The following is a 26,233-nucleotide window of genomic DNA, read 5'->3' as shown; positions in this document are numbered from 1 at the left end:
ACCACACATTCAACCATCAAATAAATCAAATAATTAAAGTAATGGAATGACAACATTAAGTACTTTCATATAGTTTAAGAACTAAACTGAACATGTACCAAAAGTCCAGAGATCATATTGAACAAATTAAAAGTTCATGGATCACATTGCACCTTATGTTAAAGTTCAGGGACCACATTAAATAAATTAAAAGTTTAGGGATCACATTGCATATTGAACTAACGTTTAAGAATCATTTGTGTCATTGTTATTTGCCATAGAAAACGCCATCCACTATTTCCAGTAAAAGAAATATCCTATCGACAGACAAGATAATATGTGGATAGAAGGATATGACGAGGAGATACTTCAATCTATCGGAGCATTCCTATTGGCCGATTCACACCTCTCCATCCCCACCGCAACACAAGCTCACCAAGTCCCTCAAATTCTGGCCACCAGTTTTGGGTCCGTGTCTCATTGTTCGTGCGCGCACATATAATCCTTCTTCTACCAGACACTCGATGAGCCTGACAAGCACTCGAAGAAGCTTCAGATCTCAAGAGCTCTCCTTGGAGGCACAAGTTAAGCTAGAGGGTCTTCTTCTTCTTCAGACATGGCTTCCATGGGAACAGCAGCAGCCACCACTGTCCTCAGACCCTCCCCATTCCTCGGCCAATCAAGATCATCCTCTAATGCTCTCAGAGACGTTGTCTCCATGGCCACCGGCAAGTACACCATGGTACTAATACTACTAGTGTCTCTTGTCGCTGAGGCTCGCTTGCCCATGAATCTGTTTTTTTTGGTTCTTGTTTGGTGGGTCATTGGCTGATGTTGCATTTTGCCACCGTTGTTGCTGGTTCTTGCCTCTCGTTTTATGATTAGGGAAACGAGCTGTGGTACGGGCCGGACAGAGTGAAGTACTTGGGACCGTTCTCTGCTCAGACTCCTTCCTACCTCACCGGTGAATTCCCTGGTGATTATGGCTGGGACACCGCTGGTTTGTCCGCTGATCCCGAGGCTTTTGCCCGCAACAGGGCTCTTGAGGTAAAAAACCAAATCATTAAACCCTTTTTATATTCTCGAAAGAGAGGGAGAGAAGAACGGTCTCCTGCTTTTCACAACCCACTAGGGAAACTGATATCACGTTAATGCAGTCACAGTTTTGCTTTCAGTTCATGCTGATTTGTGTGAGATCTAGGGTTCTTGTTTAGAAATATGCATAAGAAATATGCTAAACATACATTGGCGCTCCTTCAGTTTTTGCACGAGAAGGTTTTAAGTTTCCATTAAGGAAGAGATTAGTCCCACCTGAGACAATGGTCTGGTTGATGTTGAACAAAAAAAAAATCAGGTCATCCATGGGCGTTGGGCTATGCTTGGAGCCCTGGGCTGCATCACCCCCGAGGTCCTACAGAAATGGGTCCGGGTAGACTTCAAGGAGCCGGTCTGGTTCAAGGCCGGGGCCCAGATCTTCTCCGAGGGAGGCCTCGACTACCTGGGCAACCCGAACCTCGTCCACGCCCAGAGCATCCTCGCCGTCCTCGGCTTCCAAGTCGTCCTGATGGGCCTCGTCGAGGGCTTCAGAATCAACGGGCTCCCTGGCGTCGGAGAGGGCAACGACCTCTACCCCGGCGGCCAGTACTTCGACCCGCTGGGCCTCGCCGACGACCCGGTCACGTTCGCCGAGCTCAAGGTGAAGGAGATCAAGAACGGGAGGTTGGCCATGTTCTCGATGTTCGGGTTCTTTGTTCAGGCCATCGTGACCGGGAAGGGCCCGCTCGAGAACCTGTTGGACCACCTAGAAAACCCGGTGGCCAACAATGCTTGGGTCTATGCCACCAAGTTTGTGCCCGGGTCATAAATTGATGGGTCTAAATTGATCATAGTGCGTGTGATTCGAGAGGATGTGTAAATTTGTGATAGTTCATAATCAAGAGCTTTAATTTATGTGCACTATTGTTCCATGTTGTGGGTCCATTGTAGTTTTGTGATTTTGATGATCTTCCTTGGTGATCCGTGGCAGGGACAGCTCATAACTTTTACTATGAGGATGATGCTAGGTCGATTTCAAAATGCTAAAGTTATAATTACGAATTGTCCTAGAGTCAATTCTCCATTTTGTCATCAAGAATAAGATTATGTGACTTTAGTTTTATCAATGTGACATCATGAACAAATCAATGTTTCAATAGAATGATAGAGGAGCATATGTTTAAACTTTAAAGTCTCTTTTGGGTTATGAGTTAAATTTGCCGTATCAGGTATGTGAAACAACTAATTAAGTTAATCATTTTAGTATTGTTGTTGGCATCATTTGATGTTCGGTTTCCCGATTGTCTAATGCCATGGCCATTGAAAACATGCGAATGGGTATTGTTATCGAGTGCCTGAATAGCCTGAAGATAGGAAGAAATGCTCTTTAATGTACATCATTAAACAATACTGAAGATTGGAAATATGTCCTCTTTCTAGCATGTCATAGATAAAACACACAAATTTCAAACGCATATCCGATACTTCTTATCAAGCCCCTAAAGACTTTCTCTAACAAAACCCATGTGAATTGCCGCCACGCTAATCGTCACCCCGTCTTCGACCCAAAAAAAAAAAAAAATCGTCACCCCGTCGATCACCTCCGTTCAAATTGGCCAACCATTACATATGCACATGGAAAACCCCAAATGTTCTTCAATATATAGTTTTCCACGAAAATACTAGTGAAAATTTACATTTTTTCTAAACATGATGCAATTCATTACTATTACTAAAAGTATAGCCGACGGTGATTATCGACAGAAATTTATTTATGGAATCGGTTAACACTTAATTAAAACGCATTTATACTTCGGTTGGTAGTAATTATTTCCGTAGTAATTATTTACACAGACACTGCTAGACTCCGTTAGTGTAAAATGTTCATGATCGAAGGACTTATACTATAGTCCCTATGGTCCATATATTCATAGGAAAATTAATTAGTAAATGATGACTTATTCGAAAATTTTTTAAAAAAAAAACCGAAAGGAAGAAAGGAATGTAATTATAATTGGGTCGGGCCGGGCCAATTTATAAAGCCCAAGTTAATTTCCCAAAAGCCCAGGCCCAATATCGACCTGCGTCCGTACCCGCCAAAAGCGCGAGGGTCGAAGAAGGCGTCGATATTGTTCTTCTGCTACTGCTAGGGTTTTTGTGTTCTGTGCTCCATCATCTTCAACCTCTCTCTCTCTCCCTCGTTCGCCTCAGCCATGGCGAAGAACAGGAACAAGAAGAAGCGGAACGCCGCCGCCGCAATGGACGTCGCCGAGCAAACCGTCTTCGACGGCCCCCAAGGTAATCTCGTCCTCGTCCCCCTCTTTATTCCTCGTTTCCTGATGATTTGAAGCTTCGTTCCCTCTTCGTCTTCGAGGCAAATCGTAACAGAAGAGTAAAATCAAACGTCTCTGTTTCAAGACAGCGGTGAAATTGAGCGTGTTCTGTGATCTATTTGGATGCAGCAATGGACACTTCAGAGTCTGGAGCTAAAAGTTCAGCTGCAGGCGCTGCGAATAGGTCGGTGATTTTATCCTTACTAATTGTCTAGCACTTACGAGCTGACAATCCATGCGTGAATCGATGTACGGTGAAACCTAGGAATGAATATGAAACACCCAATAGTATCTGTGCATAGACAATTGAATTGTCTGTGAAGAAAAATTGGTTTAGGTATAGTTCCCCGACTTTCGTTCCGACGCAACTCTTTCATATTTGGTTGGAGTTGAGTTAACTCCACGGATGTGTTATGGCTGCTCCGTTGAAGTCAGCTGATGGAGGTGAATTTGGAATGAAGTTAATTGTGGCCCACTTGCGCGGAGGCTCCTTTGAAAGAAACCTCCGATGATAGTTATATTGCTCTCCCTTCTTTATCGGTCTCTCTGCTGCTGTCCGAGAAGTGTAAATGGAATCGTTTCACTTGCAGAGTGATTGATGTTCAGGTTCTTGAACTCCATTCTCGACCCATTTACTTGTGATCAGTGGCCCTGAGGCGAAGCTCTTTCCACCTTCTGTAGGACACTTCTACATCAAATGACACATCTTCTGTTCTCTAATCAATTTGTATTGGTTTTTAATTCCCAGGTTATGGGTACAACGCATCTTCGTTTTCACTTGCATGAGGAACATATATTGAGTAATTGGTGGTTTTACGGAAAGTAATTAGTATTCCCCAATTGAGATGAAACTTGGTCCCTGATTCTAATCAGTATTATTCTTATTAGGAATTTCCAATTAAAAAAAAATCCACTTCTAAATCAACTATATCCGGTTGCTGTATCGGTACTTCATAGATGGTTGCTTCTCCTCGTGTCTGTGCTGAATCTCTCTTTTGGAGTCTGTTCATTTCCTATCTACATGTGATTCTGGTTTTTGAGGTTTTCATGTCATCTGAACGTCCTTCTATGTTGAACCTTTTGGAACAGAAATATCAGGAAGGGAAGACCAATGAAAAGAACGAAGAATGTCAGGAAGATGAAGGCGATGGCAAAGGCCGTATCAAAGAATGAGCAGACTGTGGAGAAAGCTTCGAAGAATGATAGCAAAACCGTGAGAACCCAATCTGCAAAAACGCTCTATGACTAACGTAGCACAATCTTTGGTCCGCACTCTTTTTTTGATGAGGAGGGAGTAGAATCATCATAGGAGTTTCACTTTCTTAGTTCTAGCATGTGCATTTTACATATAAATTACTCTTTTGTCCAGATAAGTTGGAAGTTGTAATTATCGGCACCTTCATCTTTATTTGGCAACACCTTTTGTACTGAAATGTTCGTGGTCTATATAGGGCTTCAGAGAGTTTGATTGTATCATGTGTCGGACTATGTATGTTCTGCAAATATTTCTTTTGTCAAATGAAAGAAACTATATCCTAGAGATTTAAACCTGGAGATGGGATACTGGGATTGACCCTTTCTTGTTCTGTAGCATCATTTGAGATCAATTAACAAAAGCATGCTCTTGGACACTTCCTCTGTTTCGTTCTTAGGCCGAACATCAATCACTGCGACATCTATTTAGCATTTATCATACTCATTCACAGTGATTGAAGAAAATGGAAATAAGTTCCAGATTTCTGAACGACAAGCCTAATGAAAGTCTATCTGGTTTTTATTTTAACAGACACAGATTTGCCGTTCTTCGCTTTCTATAATGTAAAATCCGCAAGTTGACTCTCTATCGTTGCTCGCTTGTGTTGCAAGATCCGGACCGGACCAGACTCAGCCGGCTCGACTGTGAGCCAGAGCATGGTCCGGTTCGGCGTTGACCTGGGCGACAGTATTGGCTGGTTCATTGACCTTGTAAGAAGGTTGTTGATTTGCATCAATAAAGGTTCGAATCTTTATTCACTTGAAAAGAACTCGAAGCTTTTGCCACCATCGGTTCTTGTCTTGCTAGTGCTTACAAATGTTTGCGCTTATTCTTTAAAAACCATTCAACTTACCCTTAAATGACAAAATGCCTCCACCAGTTGAGCTATATCTAAATATGTGTCCATTTGCTAATACAAACGAATAAGTCAAATAACTCGTGATAAAAATGTATAGCTAGATCGCCGGACAGATCAATCGATTTAGGTCCAACCGATTGAACCGGTTGACTTGTGAACTGCAAGCCTTATCGGTCCGATTGAACCGGTTGACTTGTGAACTGCAAGCCTTACCGGTTCGTTGCCTGATCATAAAAGGACAGGTCGAAGTGCTGACGTGGCAATAATTGGTGTCGGGCGAACGTGGACCGGTTCAATTGGCCCAAAAGACGACGTGTGGGGTTCACAAGATCTAATGGATGACATGTACCGAGCTTACCTGATTGGGTTACGCCTAATAATTTTCCCAGCCCCCGCACGGTCACTCACGCACCACGTCACGCTACCCTGATTTTCATTTTCGGAAAATTCGCGATGCCGATAGAACGCGACGCTCCCTTCATGAGCTCGGAGAACCATCGGCCCTCCGATCAATCTCACGGCTGGGGACGGGGTCCAGACCACCCTTCCCTTCTCATCGAGCGGCTCACGAGCGCCTCGCGACCGAAGCGCACCGTGGGAGCTACCGCACGGGACGTTCCTTCCTCTCCGTATCTTCTTCGTTGTCCGTTAACAGGCTCTGACGCAGCCGCTCATGATTAGCGAACAGACAAAAGCTTCACCATTTCGTCGTCTTCCTCTGCCGCGCAAATGGCGATTGCACTCTCCGTTTGATCGAACTGCAAGAAGATCGCATCTGCGCATCGGCGCGATTCCCCTTCGAGCTTCGACGTCGATGGCGTACCATCCGGTTTGTTCCTCCGGCGAGGAGGAGGAGGAGGAGGGAGCCTGCTTCCACTGCAAGCGCGGGCCCGCTCGGCTCAGGCCGGGCTGGCGGCTCAGCAACGGCGGCTACGCGCAGCTCTGCGGCGAATGCGCGTAAGATCATTCCGTTGATTCAGTCGCCCATTCTCTCCTCCGAATGCGCGTGATTTTCGTTTTCGCCGATCCCCGTCTCGTTTCCGGAATGCCTCTTTGTTGCGCGTGCGCGCATTCTTGTTTGTCGACCGCGTGTTTGTGGTGATTGAAGAAGGCTTGGATGAATCGGCTGGTTGTAAGCGATTTGGGTGTGTGTTGATGATGGATTGATGCCTGTGTTGTTGCTTGCTTCACAAGCTTCTGGAATGATGACCGCGTCTCTTGATACTTGTAGTCGGCACTTGTATTAGGTAGCTTATCGCAGCTCCTCGGGGAGCATGTGAGGTTATTGCTTTTTTTTATCTTGTTAGTCCAGTGTGGGTCCGAATTTTTTTTGGGAGTTAGATAGGATTTATGCATTCGAATCAAGCGGAGCCAAACATCTTCTTGTATGGATTCGAGCGCATTTATTAGTAGTGCTTGGAGTGTGATTTCCAACATTGGGTTAACGATCCCCCCGTTCGACGTGAATTGTTGGATTCTGTACCATCTGCAGATATGTAATTCAGCTACCGATAAGTGCTGGAGTTGTAAGTCCTGAAAAAGATGGAGCTGAAGATTCCCATTATTTATTGGGACTCATTATAAGCGAACTAAGTTAAGATGATATCGACCGTTAACGGAAGATTGTTGACACGAATAAGGCCCTTTTTCTGTAGCGAAATTCGATCTAGCAAGTATGGCGGGGTGGCATTTCAGGAGCGGTTGGGCATCAAGTGGGAGAAACAGAACCTGAACAATTGTTCGACAAGCGAGAGCCACCGAGGTCAAGAAATATAGTATAATAATACAAATGATATCCACAAATTTTAGAGAGATTGTTTTCCTCATCTGTATTAAGATGCTCCCATTATTTAAGTGGTAGGGTATTAAATATTTGCCAGTAGATTGAATCTAAATTCATCAGAGATAATTGTCACATCAACCGCTTAGTAGGAGCATTTTGGCTTTGTTAATTGAAATAGGAAACAGTATAGCAATCAATGATATAGTCAGAATTTTGCACAAGTTTAAATGATAAACATAATTCATTGAGCCTCAAATAAGATAGTCATTGGCTGTGTTTCTCAGATTGTATGTTGCTATTCAAATTATATATTTTTCTCTTAATTTTCTCTAAAATACTTGTCTGGCATCAAAATAATGTTTATTGCTCAGAAAAGCTGCCAAAAATTGGCCCTGCCCGTTATTTTTCAGTGGATTTTTCAGCGTGATTCATTGTTAGAAATCATCCTGAAAGGACCATACTTATATTCCGCAGAATAGTTGGCAAGAAGCAGGGGCTGTTTTTCCAGTGTCATGCTTGCATGGGTGTATTGTTTTACTAAAATGAAACTGTCTGGGTTTTGTTGCTGGAAGTTGGTTTTACTTGTACCCATTGGCATCTTGCTCTGTAGTGTGACATAGCGAGGTGGGCTATCTGCCAATCAAGGCCTGCTGTACATCTCATCCGTAAAGATTTTCCAGTTTTAACAAATTACATTGTTTTGAAAACCGATAACTTGCTTTTTTCCATAAGTATATTGCTTTTCAAGGATCATTTTTTTAAAAATGTTATGGAGCTGAAATAAGGAGGAGCATTTCCAGAAGAGATGCCATTCAAGCACAGCAAGAATACTTCGTTCTTTCTGCTTATGCTGCCGCCCATCCAGAGCTTAGTTCCTTAAACAATTTACAAGTGCTGTGACATGTTTAATGCACAATGTATATATAACTACAGTATGTATAGTAAATATCTTATTTACTGCTGATTTATGTCTTGATTATGCAAGTTCCCATTTTGCGTGCCAATTTGACCTTTTATTGATTGTCTTCTCTCCAGGTCATGCAAGAAAGATCTTATTGTCTGCAGAGCAGTACAATTTCACTAATAAAATGTATAAGGAAATAATAGCCCTTATCTCTTCTTTAAAAAAGACCATACAAGTAATAGATAAATTGGTAACAGTACCAGGTTTCTATGTGTATGGTATAATAAGAGGGAGAGTACTGTGCTCCTTTGGTAGACAACTTCTCGTGTGTTAAACGAAGAATAGTATGCACTCCTACCTCCCTGTCTTATGCTTCTTAGAATAGGATTAGTCATAGAATGTTAATGCAAAGGTGAGGAGAAATATGATTGGATTGATCATATCTAGGTTGCGACGTAAATGTTCTTGAAAAGCTTTTCTGAACCATCTGTTTGTTTAATCAATGTTGACGTGGAACTGCGAGGCCTACAATCTTCTCAAAGTGCTTGTTTCTAGGAGAAAGATTGCCACCAGGCACTATGCCGTGGGTTATAGTCTTTGTAAACTAATTGAATGACTAAACAAGGCATTGCCAATTAATATGCTTCTAAGGTAAGAATTAAGATGAGTGGTTAGTTAAGCCTGAAGAATCGTAGGTGTGCCGTGCAACTCTACTTCTAGTACTCCTTGTTTTTAACTCCCATTTGTGGGGTTGATTGCAGAATGCAAATGGCAATACAATGAATCTCAGAACGGACCCTGCAGTGAACGCAAATTGTAGGCTTTTTTTATGAAGCTTGAGTTCAAGATGGGCTACGTTTACGTACAATAAAATAAATAGAGGACATTCACCTATTTGTGGTCATTAGTCATCCCTGGAAAATTTTCATCAATCTGTTTATTGATGACGCTATTGTATACACATTTGAGGTACATCTAAATACTTCTTACCTCGGGAGTAACTAGTTATTCCTCATCTCCATACTACCATGCAAATCATTTGGACACAAGTAGCCCTTTTTTCTCCTTCAATTTCAATGGAGGAGATAGGCAAGCAGGGGAAATATGCTATGATGGAAGAGTTATTTTTATCTTTTCTTGAAAGATTCTTTAGAATATCAGATTCCATGTACAGCACATTCTCTTTAAACAAGGAAGAGAAGAAAATTAATGTCCATGTGATCTCACACTGATTTGTGTAGACGTCCTTTTGTGACACAGCTGTTTCGAGATTTTTTACACAGAAAATGGTAATTCTTCTACGGATTTGTGCTAGAATGAGATTCATGACAATGTACGCTTTTGCTTTCCTATTTCATCAGCTTGATGATATTTACCAACGTGACTGTTCTTGTGACAAATTGTTTAGTTTCTTATCCTGCACGCAAGTTTAGAGTTTGGCACCCATATCATATAGACTTAAGCTTGATTCACTAAAACTATTTTTGGAGTTCTTCAATTGAGATGCTTCCTCTAGTGATGGCAGAAGTTGCAATTTATCCTGCTTGAAACAGAAAATTCAGGTCACCTATATGATATCTTGACTTCCGCAGATCATACTGGTCTGAAAGGACCACAAGTTTAGAAGTATGATTGAAATTGCGAAAAAATTAACTTGAACAAAGATGCAAGTAGACTGGCTATTGAAGTCCACAAGTCTAGGAGAAGTTCTGATGTGTCTGTAGTAATTGAGGTGACAAATACTACTCTTTATTCGGGGGGTGTGGTCTTAATTCAATCTTTTATCCTTCACTCCATATATTTACTTGTAACATAAGCAGCTGATGTGGGTGTTTTTTCCTCATTGGAATGGTAATGGCTGTCTTATCTAATTAGGCAGAGCAACATCAAAATAACAGGTATCCTGGCTTGTGTTTCTTGCTTTACAACAATAATTTGCTCGAGAATGTTAATTTTTCTAGTATCCATCTAAATATTCTCACGGTATGGACTGGGAGTTAGTAGGTTAAATTTCTTTTATGCATCTTGCCAAACGTATATCACTGCATTACAAGATACTGTGAATGATCAATAGTTATCAGGCTACACAATTTTAGCCTTTGTTCTCATTACAAGTGACTTGACACTATCTCTTAGGTCTGCTTATGAGGACGGTACATTCTGCGAAACATATCACTCTAATGCTGATGGTTGGAGAAATTGCAATACTTGTCAGAAGGTACGCCATGAGATGTTACCAATTTTGTGCCTTTTGTTGTTAGCAACGTGTAGTGCGAATATTGATGATAGATATGGAAGTGTAGTAGTGCTGACAATGATGTTTGACTTGTTTTTTCATAGAAATTCCCTATTTACCTTTATCCTGGATTCCTTTCTCAGCTGCTCCATTGTGGATGCATTATGTCAGTGCATGCCTTCGTAGTATTGGATTTTGGAGGGGTTAGCTGCATGGATTGTTCGAGGAATGACTTTATTCAGGTGAGGCTTATTATCTTGGCCATGGTCCAACTAGGTGGATACATTGTGCTCTTGGTTTAACTATATGTGAGTTGCATGTAACATCAAGGAGCTCAGGAAATAGTTTGTAGTCACCATCGCTACTCTCCATCTCATGCTCATTTCCTTTTTATTGATGTTTCTGTGATGATTGCATCATCCTATATCAAAATGTGAAACTATCCTGATGTTGTGGGAACAATTATTTGACATAGATTTAAGTGAAACAAAAATGCTAGATATCACTTGATCAAATTTCCTTCTCACTGTAAAAGCAGCGCAATGAGAGACATGCGCAACAGGCTATCTAAGTACAATCGACCCAATTAATCAGGCTTAGGGTTACATAAAATGACATGGCAGAATTTAACGTCAGTTTCTAAAATTGACGTCGGGTTCATTTATATCTACCATAGGGATCTAAGTAGTGTTTTTCCAAAATAAGTAGTAATCAGAACTACCATTTTTATGGCATTAGCAAGTTCTGGAGTAATTCCAGTCTGTTCCTTTTTTATTTTGTTGTACACGAATTGCCTCTCAAAATGAGAGCAAAGAAAAGCTACATGCCATCATTCACCTATCTTACCAAATAAAGAAAAAACAAAGGTTCGCTTTACATTCTAGTTAGTTTCTTACAGAATGTGCGTATTCTGACAATTCTTATTACTGTGGAAAAAAATCATAGTCACATGCACCATGCAAGAAGCAACGACTGTCTTGGCCATTTCGAGTTGGGAAGATTTGTAGCACTTAGATGACTTACTGAGTTAAACCGGAAACAAGTCATGCTAGTACTAACCTTTTGGTGCTTCCTAAGCATTAAGAGTTGTAAATGCTTCTACACATCTGAGAAATTCACAGCAAGGCTGACCTGCTAGTTCATAACTAGAAAAAAAAATGCTACTGCTCCAACCACTTTTTACATTATATGCTGTTGTGGCTTCATTTACTGATAAAGATGTTCTTCTAATTAATCCTTGTTGCAGGATATCCCCGAGGCTCAGCAGAAATTGGATGAATCCCAAGCGGTTGGACTGTCTGATGGTTCTGTTGAAGTGGCTGCTGGTAATATTTCTCGACCCTAAACCAAGCCTTTAAAACTTGAGTATATTTAATGCATATTTCACAAGCTATAGCTCTTTATGCTATATAGTCGCAAGCAATCTCTATTTAATGTTTCAATAGCAAATGTTCTTTGCAAAGAGTATGCCTAAGAGTTTTATTCTGTGCATTTATGAGAAAAGCAAGAAAGAGAGTTAAGAGGAAGGAAATATTTCCTATTGATTCTTCAAAATCCTTTTATTGAACAATAATTGCATAAGAAACCAAGAAGAATCCCAACAGCCTAGATCCATTCCAGTGCTTGGACTTGATCTACGCGTGCATATGCCATAAAAGCAGAATCTGAAAGGTTGTTAAGCATCCTTTCTTCACTTGTCTCTGTTAGTCAACTAATTCAGTAAATATTGTGGGGCCGTCCTATTTGTTGCAGCATAAGGAGTTGGTCAAGATTTAAAACGAATATGCTTGAGGAGTACTAATCATATAGCATAATATCTTGGTTGCAGAAATTCCGTATGAGGTGTATGTAAGTGCAACACATGCTCGAGCGGTGCTCCATGCCACACCTGGTGAAACGGGCTTTCAAAATGTTATTTCCAGTGCCCCATATAATGAATCATCTCCTCCAACTGATTACGGAGTAATGATCTCTCAGAATTCCTATCACGGAGCAGAATTCAAGTCCCCCGAAAGATTTCCTTTGTATGATCAATGTCTGGCCGGCGAAACCGGAAAGGAACTGCAGAAGACTTCTGAAAAGCATCCTCCAATATGTTTTTATTGATGCTGTGTCCCCGTTACATTAGACAGCTTGTCAGGTAACATTTGCAGCTATTTCTAATCCGGATTTGGAGAAGTTGCAATGTGGTCTTCACAGAGGAGGAACATATCATTTGATGTTTGACATTGCTTTGCACAAATTAAAGGGTCCAACAACCCTTCATCGCGTTTTCTTACGAATGGGACTCATAGCATAATTCACCCTATATTGATTAAGTGACTAACTCAGATATCATTTTTCGAGTTATTGTATGTGAACCTCAGGAATCTTTACATGTGAACTTTTAGATGATCTTTCACAGTCGTTTAATTTTGTCCATACTTTCACGTATAGTCCGTCTTGAAATAATGAGATTAAGTTACATTGACTTTGATTTCGCTATGAATCATTCACTTTGAATGAAGCTCTTCCATTGAATACTCGGTCAAAACTCGCCAAGTAGCATTTGATTTGATATTCTTCTTTGCTTGCTTGCACGGCAGTCAGTTTGTTGTAGTGAGATATATGAGCCATTGAAATGGTGAATTAAGGTAACACCACAGTGTAGCTCTGCGCCACAGTCAACGCATCGCTATCTTTGTTAGAAAATTCACAGAAGCACAGAGAGTAGCAATGCAGTGACTCACGAAAATGAATTCCTGATCTCTGTAGGACTAGGAATGATGAGAACAACGGGCATCCTAGCGAAGATGTAACGGTGATCAGCCCTATTCTTGTTTAGTACAATTATCTTGAAGGTTCTGAAATGTAGGAACCGAATTTGCTTTTCAATCGACAGTTTTTTTTTTCTTTGTTCTACTCTAACTCTCAACTCACTCTTAGACTTTTGCCTTGCCTCGTGCAGGGTGTGGGAGTCGAAACCCATATCTGAAACTACACGTCCCCACCCCTAACTCCCTCTGAAAAGGTGAGGATTCGAACTTCCCACTTCCCCCTTCCCAAGTAGAAAGGGTGGTCACCGGAAAAAACCCCGGTGGTTATTCAATCGACCTGACTTGGTAAGAACTAAATGGGATTGAAAACTAAATGAAAACGGCACGAAAGATGCAATTCAACCCATGGACGGTGGTAAATAAGACTGGCATTTGGAAAACGAGAGATGGTGGATCGAATGAAAATTCGAGTGAAAAGTTGAGAGAATTTATAAAAATTCATCGTGAAAGGGAGGAGGGAAATTCAAGATTTTCGGAGATCCTCCCCCCACTTCATGCAACGGCTTGATATGAATCAAATGATTGCTTCTTCTGTCATCATTCAGCCCACCACCGTCCCTTTGCCCAAATCTCGCACGAATCGCCGATGAACAGACAAGAAGGCGGCTGGCTCGATGGATATTGGATAAGCTCAAACCCAAGTGGATAGCCTCCGTCCTAGTCGGCGGTGGCCAAGGCTCGTAGCTCCAAAAATGAACCGCTTCGACGTGAATCCAAAAGATTGAAAAAACAAACAACCATTCGTTAGCACGAGGAGTCCAGACATCGCTCATGCTTCCAGAACAACTCTGCTCAGGCTCCCATCTCATGCATGCATTTCGGTAAACACCGGGCGAAGTGACTCCCGGCCACCCCCGACTTATAATCGCCGTTTAGTCCCCAGAGACAGAACTTGTTCCCGGTCGGGAGACAGCAGATTTTTACAGGGCAAAACCAGAGTGAAAACACAAACCTAGGATCCAGAACTGTCAAAAGAAAAAAAGAATTACTTTCGAAATTACACATCCTATTTTCAGGAATATTAATATTAGAATGTAGCAAGAACGACGCCAGAGTAATGAGTGCCCCACTTAGAAAAATTCGTGTATTAATCTAAGAAGGGTCACTGAGAATGAAATGCATTGAACGAGACAACTGAAGAAGAACAGGAAACTTTGCACGACCCTCCCACGAACGGGAAGCCGCCCAATCCTTCGGTTCCACTAGTGTTTTTTTCTGGCAATGGAGTGTCTCGAGTCCCACCAATCCTCCTCCACCCGCCACTAAGCCTCAAATTGCATTCCTCAGTGCAACCGAAAGGTTGTCCTAATCATCATGCTAAGAACACCAAACCAGACCATAGCCAAGCCAATGTCGAAGAAAGAAAGAAAGAAAGAAACCGGATGTGGACCAAGAAAACGACTGAACGATAGTAAAAAATCCAGCGTCCTTTTCATTCTTTTGCTTTCTTAACATTTCTATAATTATACCCAACTAGAAAAAAAGAACTTGGTAACTTTTCACAGACAGAAACTCATGCCTCCCAACTCCAATTCTCTATTCATTTTCTCTACCCCCACTAAATTTTTTCCCAGAAAGGAAAATGGGTCCGGCTTCACCAAGAATCGTAGATTTAGCCGGCCCCACGATTGATCATTTCCTGTAACTGGTTCAGGGACTCCTGCCGCTGCAGCCTCATCTGCTCGTTGAACTTCCGGATGAAGGCCTCGACGCGGCGGTTCAGGTCGTCCTGGCCCAGCGACGGGTCCCTCCTCAGCCTCCCCGAGCCCGGCGACGGGCTCGCCGGCCGGTTGGTGGGGCCGGGGCGGGTGGCGAAGGTCTCCGACTTCTTCATCTTCGGGGGCGGCGGCGGGGGGCTGTTCTCGTCGTTCCGCCGGCCGTGGGAGTCCCAGGTGTCGGACTTCCTCAGGTGCCTCGCCAGCGGCATCGCGCGACCGTCGGTGATCGTCCTCCACGTACTCTCCAGCGTGTCGTTCCGCTTCGGCCTCGAGACCCGCAACTGCCTCCCAACTGCATCGAAACACGAGAAAATCGCCGTTCGCCGCCGTTCATGGAGTTTCGAGATTAGACGTGGAATAGAACAGGCGTTGAGTGCGTAAGAGAGAGCGAGAGAGAGTTACCTTCGGGACTTGATTTGGCCGGCTTCCGATGACCGAACCTCGTCGAAACGGGCGGTTTTTCTCTCCGATCCTCGTTCGGACTCAAGAACGAGAAGTCCGAAGAATCGTTCCTCCGCAGCGGACTCGCCGGCTCCGGAACCACCGGCTCGTCACCGCCGTCCACGGCCACCACGACCTCCTCATCCGCTTCCGCCTCCTCCAAAGCCCCAGCGCCGTACGCGCCACCCCCCACCACCTCCACCAACCTCCCACCGTAACCGTCGCCGTAGCCGCCGTACCCCACCCTCGCGACCTCCGGCGCCTTCAGGTCCTCCGCCGGAGCGCGGACCGCCGCTTCGGCCGGGGTAGCCGCGTACACGGCCGCGGCGACCCCCGGCGCCAGGCGGCCATCGCCATCGCCATCGCCGCCGCCGTCGTCCGCCCCGCGGCGGTGGAGCCGGGAGGAAGCGACGATGGAGATGATGATGCAGTTGACGAGGATGTAGAGGTAAGGAGGGCGGAGCCAGGGGAGGAGGAGGGCGTGGAGGGAAGGGACGAGGCCGGCGATGGCCGGGAGGGAGAGCTTGAGGAGGACGGCGGCGGAGATGACGAGGGTGGAAGCGAGCAGGGCCTTGAGGGACGGCGCCCAGGTGGCCCTCGAACCGTTGGGGAAGATCGCCATTTCCGTTGAGACAAAGGATCGAATCAAGAGTTCGTTTTTACACAGAGAGAGAGGGAGAGAGAGAGAGCAAGTGAGAGGGAGAGAAAATTTAAAGAGAGGGAGCGTGTGCGTTGGGAGTAGTGAGCGAGGGAGAGAGAGAAAGCGTATAAATACGAGGAGAGAGAAAGCGACATGCATGGCGGGGGCTAGCAAACGGTGCTGACGTGGCGCTCGCTTGTACGTCTTTAATTTTTTCCTTACTTCCTCTTTGGCTGTTTTTTTTCCTTAGTTTTGTTTGGTGAGGATGAGGATGGCGGCGAGGGCGGTAGTGAAGACGGAGGAGGTAGGAAAAGCGAAGGAGGAGGAGGTATCACGGGAGCTAAACGTGTGGCGCGCGTCTAAGTTTGGGAATTTTAATGTCGATAAAAAAGTTTAAAAATAAATGTGTCGTATAAACACAGGTCTGAAGATTTTCGTGTCACAACAAAAGTTTGAGGTAAATATGTTACACGGATACAAATTCGAGGGTTTTTGGTGTCACGGGACAAAAAGTGTGATATAGATGTGTTGCGATGAGTATAGCTTTGGAGTTTTTTTGTGACTTTTTTCCCGAATTTTAATGATTTGACGAATTTTCCATCGACGCTTGAATTTGTTGGCTTTTTATGCGTAAGATGACAAAGCATGTAAGATAGGGCGGCGTGATTCGGTCGGTTGCATACATCGATCGCGTCATGAAATACTTGTTAAGTGGATGCGAATTACCTAACCGGCTTCAAACCCCGGACATACAATGTCGAGTCTCTTTGCATCCGATGTCGCGTCGTTTTTTTTATCGACCGCCGTGCACCGAAACTGCAGACCGCTTCCGAAGAGGTATTCCCTAGATCGAGCCTTTCCGTCGGAAATATCAAATCGAAACCAAACTTTTTCTTTTTCTTTTTCCTCGTGGCGGTCCACTTGCGCTTGCAATTCCAATTGCAAACGCCCAACATTTCGGGTCCTGACCACACGAAGAGAAACCAATTTAGGGCAATGGCTGTATCCAGCCGAGCTATCATCTTCATCAAGACAGTAGCTACCCATAGTAAACATGTCAATTTTTTCGTACGTGCCATTGTGAGTTGTCGGCTTCTTCTTCGGCTCAAATTTTCAGATGCTCTGTAACGACTTCGTTTTGCATATGGTAAGTAAACCAGTGTCCGATTTCGCTAACTATGTCATTACTGGGAGGCATGTGACCATTTGGCCATTGCATAGGAGGAATCTAAGGGAAAAAGGGCGAGCGCGGAGGTTTAAGGCGGATTCAAATTAAAGCGAACGTGGGAGAAATTCAACGATGAATGACATGACACGTAATAAGAGAGAAGCCTCGTTAGCCGTCGTCCATGTGGTGGTGGCGCCACGCGTCGCCATGCCGAGGCTGCCATGTGGAGGTTCACGGAGGAGGGCGACTGTACTGTGCTTTGCTTTGACATTGGCCGATTTTGGGTAGAACTATCAAAATCTTTCTTACCCATATTTGTGAGTGGTTATATGAGTAAATATATTCAGTAAATCTCATGCTCTCTGCGACTCTCTTTTGTCCTTACTCAATCTTACGCTCGCTCTCTCCGGTCTCTGACCTCAGTTTATGTGTAAGTTTTCATAGATTTTGTTTTATTATGGAAGCTAGTGTTTTAAAAATATGGGTCAAATTGGAAATTGGTTGAGTCGGATCGAGCATGAATCACTACATCTGTATTGCACGGAAATGGGTCGGATCATTTTCGACCCCATCCGATCCGACCGACCCGTATGCGGTCTAGTTTTGGGTTCTCTCAGTTGTCGGAGGCTACAGCAAACTCCAAACAGCACTGCTTGGATAAAATTTAAGATTTAGAGTGCGAAGGTGCAGGATGGCTTCGACGAGAGATCATTACGAGGTTGATCATCCGAAAGATGCGACGACATTAGCTAATATTATAAAGGAGGAAGCAAGTGGGTACTGGGTGGGGTGTCAGACAGTCGCACGGCAATAATCGAAGGTCGGAGAGGCCATGGTCGACACGATGATGATCCGACCGCGCGTCAACTCCGGAGACAATTCAGGATCCGAAGTGATGATGGATCGGCATGTTCCCCTCACCTCACTGGGCCTCCCTCCCTCACCGACCGCGCTTGTCAGAAGAACGGTTGCAGTATTTAGTGTATAGGCTGGTGGCAGCGTGAAACCTGCACGGACGAGTGTGTATTTGCGGTTCATTAAACTATGTCGCGATTTTATTTGAGATTCCTCGCTTGCGATGGAAAGTCGATTAAAAGATTCGTGTAAGCACGCGTTTTTGGTTCGCACCCACCTCGCGGTTGCGCGAACTAATCCATGTTCGGACGGTACATCTCGAGTTTCAGCTCATGTCTTGCTTGGTTTGTAAGTCCAGCGGAACGAGGGGTTTGAAGAGGAAGATTCGGACATTCTTCTGTAGTCGAGCCCGCATAAATATCGTAGGGAGAGATTAAGCAAGCAAGAAGAGGGCTTCATTGTTTACTTAAGAGAGTAGTTTGATCTTCAATCGTCCTTGAGATTTAGATGATGGAAATTTGCGTAATTTCTTTAGGAGGAGAGGACATTATCGAATTAGGTGGTGGTTAAGGTGAATGTCATAGGACAAATTTAGCTCTCAGATTTAGGTTAAACATCAATGGGGACATCAAATGTGGATTCACCCTCTGTGTATAGTATAGACAGATTGTTTAGTGACGGTTTAGGTAAATTACTCGCGACCTTCTCGTATTATTGACAGAACTCCATGATATGTTGGAAGAAAAAAGAGAGCAAAGAACTCTATAAATAAAAAAAAGATCGCTATTTGTATAAAGAGCACTATTAAAAGATGAGTTTTGGAAAATTCTTCAAGCATAAGTTTGAGGGAAACGCGGATAGCCACAAAGGTTGTCCGAAAGCTAGTTGAGTGAAAGTTAGATTAGACACGTTGTGTACCACATAGAAATTCATGAGACCCATCGCTAATTCGCCGTAAATAATTGTATGAATGTCCATTATAGATCAAGCAAACAATGAGTTTAGCTTTTTTCGCATCATTCCGGTCCTCAAAAGGAAAACATATGTGGCATTACTCCTCCCTCAAGCAAACTGGGTTTGCTTGTTTCCTCCATGGGAATCTAGTGCTTTATGGACCTCACCTTTTGATGTCGAATACGAATCCATCCTTACGTGTGCGCTTCAGACTTACCGGATGCAGTTGGAGGGAATTTTACTGCACTCTTCCGAACGGTTTACTCAGCGCAACCAGAGCAAGGACGACAAGGATTCCCCTCACAATCATCTTAAAAAAAAAAAAAAAACTACGCCCACGAAATTAGGGTGGTCGGTGTTTCTAAAGGTACAGACAAATGGTACGAATAAAATAGACTCGCAAAAACTTTCTCATCACAAGTACTATCGAATACGATTAATTTGTAACTTTCGGGGGAGTGGGGACAGATGTTCTAGGAATCCATAATATGTGAAATTAGGTAAAAAATGGTTAATACCACAAAAAAATCTTAAACTGATGCATTTATGATAAATTTATCTAAAACTAATTTTTTGATTATCAAAAACTCCAGACCGGTACACTTGTGATAAATTTAACATCCGTTAGTTTTAATTAGATTTTACCGTCAAATTACTGAGTTTGATGACACGTAGTAGTTGAAAGGTGTACTAGTTTGAGGTTTTACCCCTTTGTTTGTCATATGTTTATCAATTTACGATTTTTCATGGTATTAATCTAATTTAACGGATGGTAAATTTATCACAAGTATACCGGTTTTTGGTTTTTGATAGTGAAAAAATAAGTTTGAGGTAATTTGTTACACGTGTACCGGTTTGGAATTTTAGGTGGTCAAAAAATTAGTTCGGCGTAAATTTATCACATGTGTCCCAATTTAGAGTTTTTCGTGGTATTAACCTTAAAAATATGAAGTTGTAGGGGGGGGGGGGGGGGACTAAGCGTGGACACGCATTCCATTGGACACGGCCTAACAAATCATGCATGTGCTTCACTGCGTTGGGTCACAACATTCTTTTTTTTTTTTTGGTGCAAAAATGTAAGTAGTATATAACAGATGATGTACAGCAGCTTAGGGGCATTCCCCGGCATTACAACTAGTACTAATAATTCGAGAATATGGAGGTAGGAAGTCTCCATAAAGTAGCTAAAACAACGTTAGCTTGCGAAGGTTTGATTTTTTGGTATAGCGAAGCTCTACCTCTTACATTTTTCTGCACCTTCGCCAAAATAATCTGAATGTCAGTTGGATTGTTTTGAAATCGCCTATGGTTGCGCTCCATCCAAGTGCAATATACAGTTGCTAGGAAAGATACTTTGAGGAGTTTCGCTGCCAAATCTTTGCCTCTTGTTGCTCTAACCATCCATTGAAGCTCCTCATTCCATCCCCATACATTATGCCTGATCCCATGTTGCGCAAGAATATTGCGCCATATGCTACCTGTCCATTCGCATTGGAAGAAAAGGTGAGTTCTGTTCTCTATACTTGCCCTACAGAAGGTACATTGGACATCGACTGAGGTCATCCACCGTGATATAATCTCTGCTGTCGGAAGCCTATCTCTACATACTAACCAACCAATAAAATTGTGTTTGCTAACGCCGCTACTCCATATTAAGTTATACCACTCCACAGCCGGACTCTCGTGTCTAAGTTCATCCAAGACATCATGACAGCAATATCTTGGATTAGACATGACTGGGGTTAGGACATGACGTAGTTTGAGGAGACATCGCTAACTTCAGGCCATACTACCCTTCATGTCCATCTGCAAAAATGGGATTCCTCTGCATTTTGTACTATGGACCCAGGAGCTCCAACATTCTTATTTTTGTCGTGCAACATGGAATCAATCGAAGAACCAAAACATGTGCTCGGTGGATCGAATCAATCTAACATTGTCACGAACGTGGTAAAGATCCCCAAAAGGACAAGATTGACGTCACAAGTTGGTCTAAAAATTAAAACTAAAAATTGATTGGCCCGGGATTGTGGGGTTTAATTTTTGTTGATACAGGACCAAACAAAACAAGAAAATCAGCTAATTTGATGTACGTATCATAAAATGGACGGGAGAATTACTAAAAAAAAATTCTCAAACTTATTGCGCTCTAGTGTCAATTTATTCATAAGGCGAGGTCACCCTTGCTGGAATTTGGCGAGTGGCAACCTCGCCAGCCTCGAGTGAGGCTCAACCTTGCCAGATCTGGCAAAATGAGCCTCGTTCGAGGCGAGCAAGGTCGAGCCTCGCCCAAAGCTGGTGAGGCCGACCCTCCCTAGCCTTGGGCGAGGCTCACTCTCACCAGAGGCCAGCGAGGTTGCCCCTCGCCTGAGGCCAAAATGAGGGTGATCCTCACTAGTCGTCGCCTATGGCCGGTCACTCGCCATTGTCGAGGTCCGGCGACTGGCGAAGGAATGAGGAAAAAAAAGAAAAAAATATATAAATATTAAAATATTAATATAAATTATTTACGTTAGCGCCAGTCGTGCCACATCGGACGGCTATCGTCCACGTCAGCGATTTGACGCCAAAATTGACCGAAAGGATTAAATTGGTAAATTGTTAAAAGGTATAGGATTGAATTATCCAAATTAAAAGTTTAGAACTGAATTGGCACAAATGCAATCGATTTATGATATTTTTGGTCATTTTCCCTAAAATTGAAGCGAAGCCGTGTAATTCTGGTATGGTTACCTAACTCAGGACCGTGTTAGATACGAGGTTTTCGACATGCATGCACGACCAACCAAAGCTTTATGTATTCGATACGCAAGTGATGCAAATTCAATGGGGGTCGGTTTTGTTCAGCCTATTTCTTGCCACACAACACAAGAAATGCTTTCATAGAGTCAATGGGTATACCAGTCTCCCTCTCCTTTGGAGGCTCATCATCACAAGTTTCTCTTCTGCGAAATCAGTGAGGTTGCTAAACGTCATTAGCATAACCAATCGCATTACACTATACTCGCGAACGAGCGATATCATAGTCTACGTATCATGATTGATATTATCTATTTAAAGTCAAATTTAGATATCGATGACGCAAATAAGAAGTCCTTTTTCGTTTTTCCTTTTCGCCATGTGCTGGTATTCTTTCCTAACGCGAAATCTGATGTGATTGTACGGCTGGATTTGATTAGGAGGCTGGATTTTATGCCCAATTTGTGAGCTCATGGGAGCTGAGATTTTGGGGCTAACATGAAAGACTGCGACTGTTGAGAGTCGAATTACGTGATGGCTTTTGCTTGAAGGAGAAGATAGGCAAAACAAATAGGTGATGTTGCCACAAAAAGGAGAGGAAAAGAATTGGACTTTCTTCTAATTAAAATGCTGAAAACTTTTGGTCCACGGCTATCTACAAAGTTTTGGAAGTGAAATCAAGTCCTTCCTCTTCCCCCGTTCGGGACAAAGGCGAGCCACTTCTTTTGCGAGGCTAATGGACTCAACGGATAATTACAATCGTTGATCATGTCGAGACGCGGAGACATAGTACTCATACTGTCAATGGCTCTTATGGACCTGGTCCAAGTGAATTCGAGTCCAGACAAGCCATTTGTTTTTTGGTCGAACTAGACAAGTCTAAACTGGAATAAAAGCATCGTGTAGTGGTATTTGTACTATGGTCGCTCTCTGCCCTTTGTCAATTACTATGTCGGAAGTCGACATTTCATGATGCAAGAATAGTTACTCGCAGTTTAAAAGCATCGTGTAATGGTATTTGTACCCGGTTCAACTGGACCTTTTCCATGAGCTCTACATAGGAGATCTATTCTTGCACCTCGCATCTCATCGTGCACCTAAATTGCGAGTGAACTGTTTATCCACTCTGTTTTTTCAGAATATGGTCACTCACTACCCGCACATCCTGACCATTTCGTCCACCCCACCGCACTCGCATCTCTCACCGCATAAAAGAGCGCACACACCCGTTTCAATGTCGAAGGAAGTGCACGACGTGAATTGCGTTTCAAAGGTGGGCAAACTCAATGAATGGCAGTTTGACCTCATAAGTACAAGCCAAATCATTATTACAGGGTTCTGCCCCGTACCTGCCGCCTAGCCTCTGGCAAAGCAACGCGTGTGCACCTCGGAACGTACCAATCCTCGACTCCCATGCGTCGTCAGTACTAATAATCCAAACGTAGCAATCTGACGACCGGGTCTTTCCTTGTCTCGAATGGCCGCAATTTGGGAAGTTTTTTCCCCAAAGTCTCGAGTCGTTGCGCCTAATTTTGGTGTGGAAAGGTCCACGTTCCGACGAGTCTTAGCTATTGACTTGATGATACCAAACCAATGGTGGCAATTTGGTTCCGGAATACGGGCACGTGGCTCGGGCAATTCTTCTGGAGGAAAAGTGTCAAAAAAAGTCCTAAACCTTTTGCATCAGTGCTAATTTAGTCCTAAACCTTTTTTTTTTTTGTCAATTCAGTCCTAAACCTTTTGCATTTGTGCCAATTTAGTCATAAACCTTTTTTTGTGTCAATTAAGTCCTAAACCTTTTAAATTGATGTCAATTCAGTCCTAAACCTTTTATTTTTGTGTCAATTTAGTCCTTCCGGCCAATTTTGACCAGAATTTGCTGACATGGACGCCTGCCGGCCGGCGGCCGGTCACCGGCGCCAACGTGGATAACTTTAATAATATTTTAATATTTTTTGAATTTTTATTTTTCTCCTTTTTTTTTTTTTTGGTCTCTCCCTCCTTCCTCTGGCCGGTCGCCGGTCCGGCGACCGGCCAGAGGTCAGAGGCCGGCGAGGGCTCGAGCCTCGCCATGGTCGGGCGAGGCCCGACCTCGCCGGATCTGGCGAGGTCGAGCCTCTCTCGATCAAGGCGAGGCCGCCCTTGCCAATGGTCGGCGAGGTCGAGCTTGCCGGCCTCTGGCCTCTGGCCGGTCGCCGGCGAGGTCGAGCTCGCCGGCCTCTGGCCTCTGGCCGGTCGCCGGACCGGCGACCGGCCAGAGGAAGGAGGGAGAGACAAAAAAAAAAGTGGAAAAAAAAAGAAAAAAAAGGAAAAAAAATAAAAATTCAAAAAAAAATTAAATTATTATTAAAGTTGTCCATGTTGGCGCCGGTGATTGGCCGCCGGCCGGCAGGCATCCACGTCGGCAAATTCCGGTTAAAATTGACCGGAAGGACTAAATTGGCACAAAAACAAAAGGTTTAGGACTGAATTGGCACCAATTTAAAAGGTTTAGGACTTAATTGGCACCAAAAAAAGGTTTAGGACTAAATTGACACAAATGCAAAAGGTTTAGAACTAAATTGGCACTAATGCAAAAGGTTTAGGATTTTTTTGGCACTTTTCCCTTCTTCTGGGTTTAGCCTATTTTTCTGTTGGAGAGGCTCTTTGGGCAGACTTTGTTAATCTGACTCGTGAACAACATGTATCGACTCGTAAAAAGAAAGGTCTCGTTTCGAGCAACTAGGTTGCAAAGCAATGCAACTGGCGTGAAACATGGTTAACTTATCCAACTTCATTACGTTAGTTAGACTTCATTAGTTTCGTGGAAAATATGACATTACGCAAAATATTTTCCGGTGTTTGGCTGAAATCTGAAAATGAACTAAAAAACTATTTTTTGTTGTTTGGTAAGAAAAATCTGATTTGATTTTACTAAATAAACATACATTATTCGGGCGTTACTAACATGTGCATGCGCAATAGGAGAACTAGGCACATGCATCAAGGTCTCGAGCACAGATCCCCGACTCCAGGGCAAGAGCACAGGCAACGGTCCCGAGTACACAGAGGCCAACCCAAGAACCCGATGCTTGTGCCTGGGACCCCACTGCCCATGCCCAAAACCTCGGCTCCTGGGTCCATCAAGGTTAGACCTTGAACCCCGGCGCTCAGGCTCAGGTCCATCGAGGTTGGGCCTGGAACTTGGACCTCGACGCTTATGCCCAAACTCGAGTCCTTGCACTTGGGCTTGAGATCTCGATACTAGTGCCTAGGTCCCCCGACCCCCGAGCCTGGGTCCATCAAGGCCAAGCCATGGACCTCGATGCTAGTGCCTAGTTCCTAACCCCCTGGCCTAGGTCTATCGAGGCCTTGCCGGGGACTTTGGTGCTGGTGCTTGGGTCCCAAACACCTATGCCTAGATCCATTGAGGACGGGCTCATGTCCATTGAGGATGGACCCGATTCCTTGGCAACCAAGTTCAGGCATAGGCACTAGGGTCTCAGTCCCGGCCTCGATGGACCCGGGCTTTGGGCGTTGGGGTATTTCAGTCATGGGCACAGGGGTCCCGAGCCCAGCCTTGATGGACTCGAGCTTGGGCACTAGGGTCTGGGCCTTAGCCTGGCCTTCATGGTCCTGGGCGTGGGCACTAGGGACCCGAGCACGGGCATTAGGGTTTCAGGCGCCGAGGACCCAATCTTAGTTGCTGGGGTCTTGAGCCCAACTTCAATGGACCCAGGAGCGATCGTCGGGGACTCGAGTGGAAGCACCAAGGTCTTGGGCTTGGCCTTTGTGAACCTGAGCCAAAGTGGCGAGGAGTCAGGCAAAAGTACCGAGTTCCTAGGCCTGGTCTCTGCGAACTCGGGCCTAGGCGTTGGGTACCCAGCTACGGGTGCTGTTTTCCTGAGCTCAACCTCATTGACTCGAGGTCGAGCACTGAGATTTCAACTCAACCTCTTTAGACCCAAGGCTTGGCCTTGATGGACCCCAATGGTCTCCACCTCGGCCTCTAGACCCAAGTTAGCCGCCAAGGGCCCGAGAACAAGAATTGGGATTCCCGTGCCCAAACGCAAAGTTTCTGGTCCAAATGCCAATATCCAGTTATATTTTGGAAAATGATTTTTCATTTTTTTTATAGAGAAAATCATTTTCTTAAATTTAAGCATAGGTTTTTCGTTGACTGGGAAAACAATTTCGGTTGACTCATTTTTCTAAGTGATCCAAATGTCGAAAAAACGAGAAAAATGTTTTCCGTGAAACAAACAATGATAGTGATGAATCCTATATGAAACAATTATTAGATCTGTCAAAATGAATTATAAATCCATTTTTAACCCATATATAATGGGCTGATTTATTATATAAGTTAGTCATATTAAGTAAATGAGTCAGGTTTAAACATAATATTAGTGTTAAATGAGTCATAAATAGTTTATAAATAGGTTTACAATTTACTTAGACCCAACTTAGCTTGATAACTCTCTTCATTCTCTCACTCTCGCTAGATCTCGCTCGCTCACTTCAATTTGGTAATGAGTT

The 26,233-nt window shown here is 43.7% G+C and overlaps 4 protein-coding genes across 4 annotated transcripts; 3 read left to right on the top strand and 1 right to left on the bottom strand.

The window, feature by feature from the left end:
- The first annotated feature begins 454 nt into the window (after window positions 1-454).
- On the top strand, window positions 455-1,946 carry LOC115687684 (chlorophyll a-b binding protein 13, chloroplastic). The gene is made up of 3 exons (XM_030613316.2): window positions 455-721; window positions 865-1,026; window positions 1,334-1,946. Exons 1-3 carry the CDS (start codon window positions 596-598, stop codon window positions 1,841-1,843), a joined length of 798 nt encoding a protein of 265 aa, XP_030469176.1. The 5' UTR covers window positions 455-595; the 3' UTR covers window positions 1,844-1,946.
- Window positions 1,947-3,154: 1,208 nt separating this feature from the next.
- LOC115687687 (uncharacterized) lies at window positions 3,155-4,901 on the top strand. The gene is made up of 3 exons (XM_030613319.2): window positions 3,155-3,312; window positions 3,477-3,531; window positions 4,437-4,901. The coding sequence occupies exons 1-3, from the start codon at window positions 3,228-3,230 to the stop codon at window positions 4,594-4,596; spliced, it is 300 nt and encodes a 99-aa protein (XP_030469179.1). The 5' UTR covers window positions 3,155-3,227; the 3' UTR covers window positions 4,597-4,901.
- A 1,218-nt stretch (window positions 4,902-6,119) lies between these two features.
- On the top strand, window positions 6,120-12,783 carry LOC115687639 (uncharacterized). The gene is made up of 5 exons (XM_030613271.2): window positions 6,120-6,418; window positions 10,285-10,366; window positions 10,528-10,626; window positions 11,631-11,709; window positions 12,213-12,783. The coding sequence occupies exons 1-5, from the start codon at window positions 6,135-6,137 to the stop codon at window positions 12,488-12,490; spliced, it is 822 nt and encodes a 273-aa protein (XP_030469131.1). The 5' UTR covers window positions 6,120-6,134; the 3' UTR covers window positions 12,491-12,783.
- Window positions 12,784-14,300: 1,517 nt separating this feature from the next.
- LOC115687633 (uncharacterized) lies at window positions 14,301-16,040 on the bottom strand. Its single transcript, XM_056316944.1, has 2 exons — window positions 15,321-16,040; window positions 14,301-15,210 (listed from the first exon to the last, which is right to left on the bottom strand). Exons 1-2 carry the CDS (start codon window positions 15,979-15,981, stop codon window positions 14,813-14,815), a joined length of 1,059 nt encoding a protein of 352 aa, XP_056172919.1. The 5' UTR covers window positions 15,982-16,040; the 3' UTR covers window positions 14,301-14,812.
- Between the last annotated feature and the right edge of the window lie 10,193 nt (window positions 16,041-26,233).

The sequence above is a fragment of the Syzygium oleosum genome, unplaced genomic scaffold (assembly GCF_021117445.2).
Source record: "Syzygium oleosum isolate NSW1041296 unplaced genomic scaffold, Sole_v2.1 Sole_v2.13, whole genome shotgun sequence".
Classification (NCBI taxonomy): Eukaryota; Viridiplantae; Streptophyta; class Magnoliopsida; order Myrtales; family Myrtaceae; genus Syzygium; species Syzygium oleosum.
This window is presented reverse-complemented; position numbering and strand designations above follow the sequence as displayed.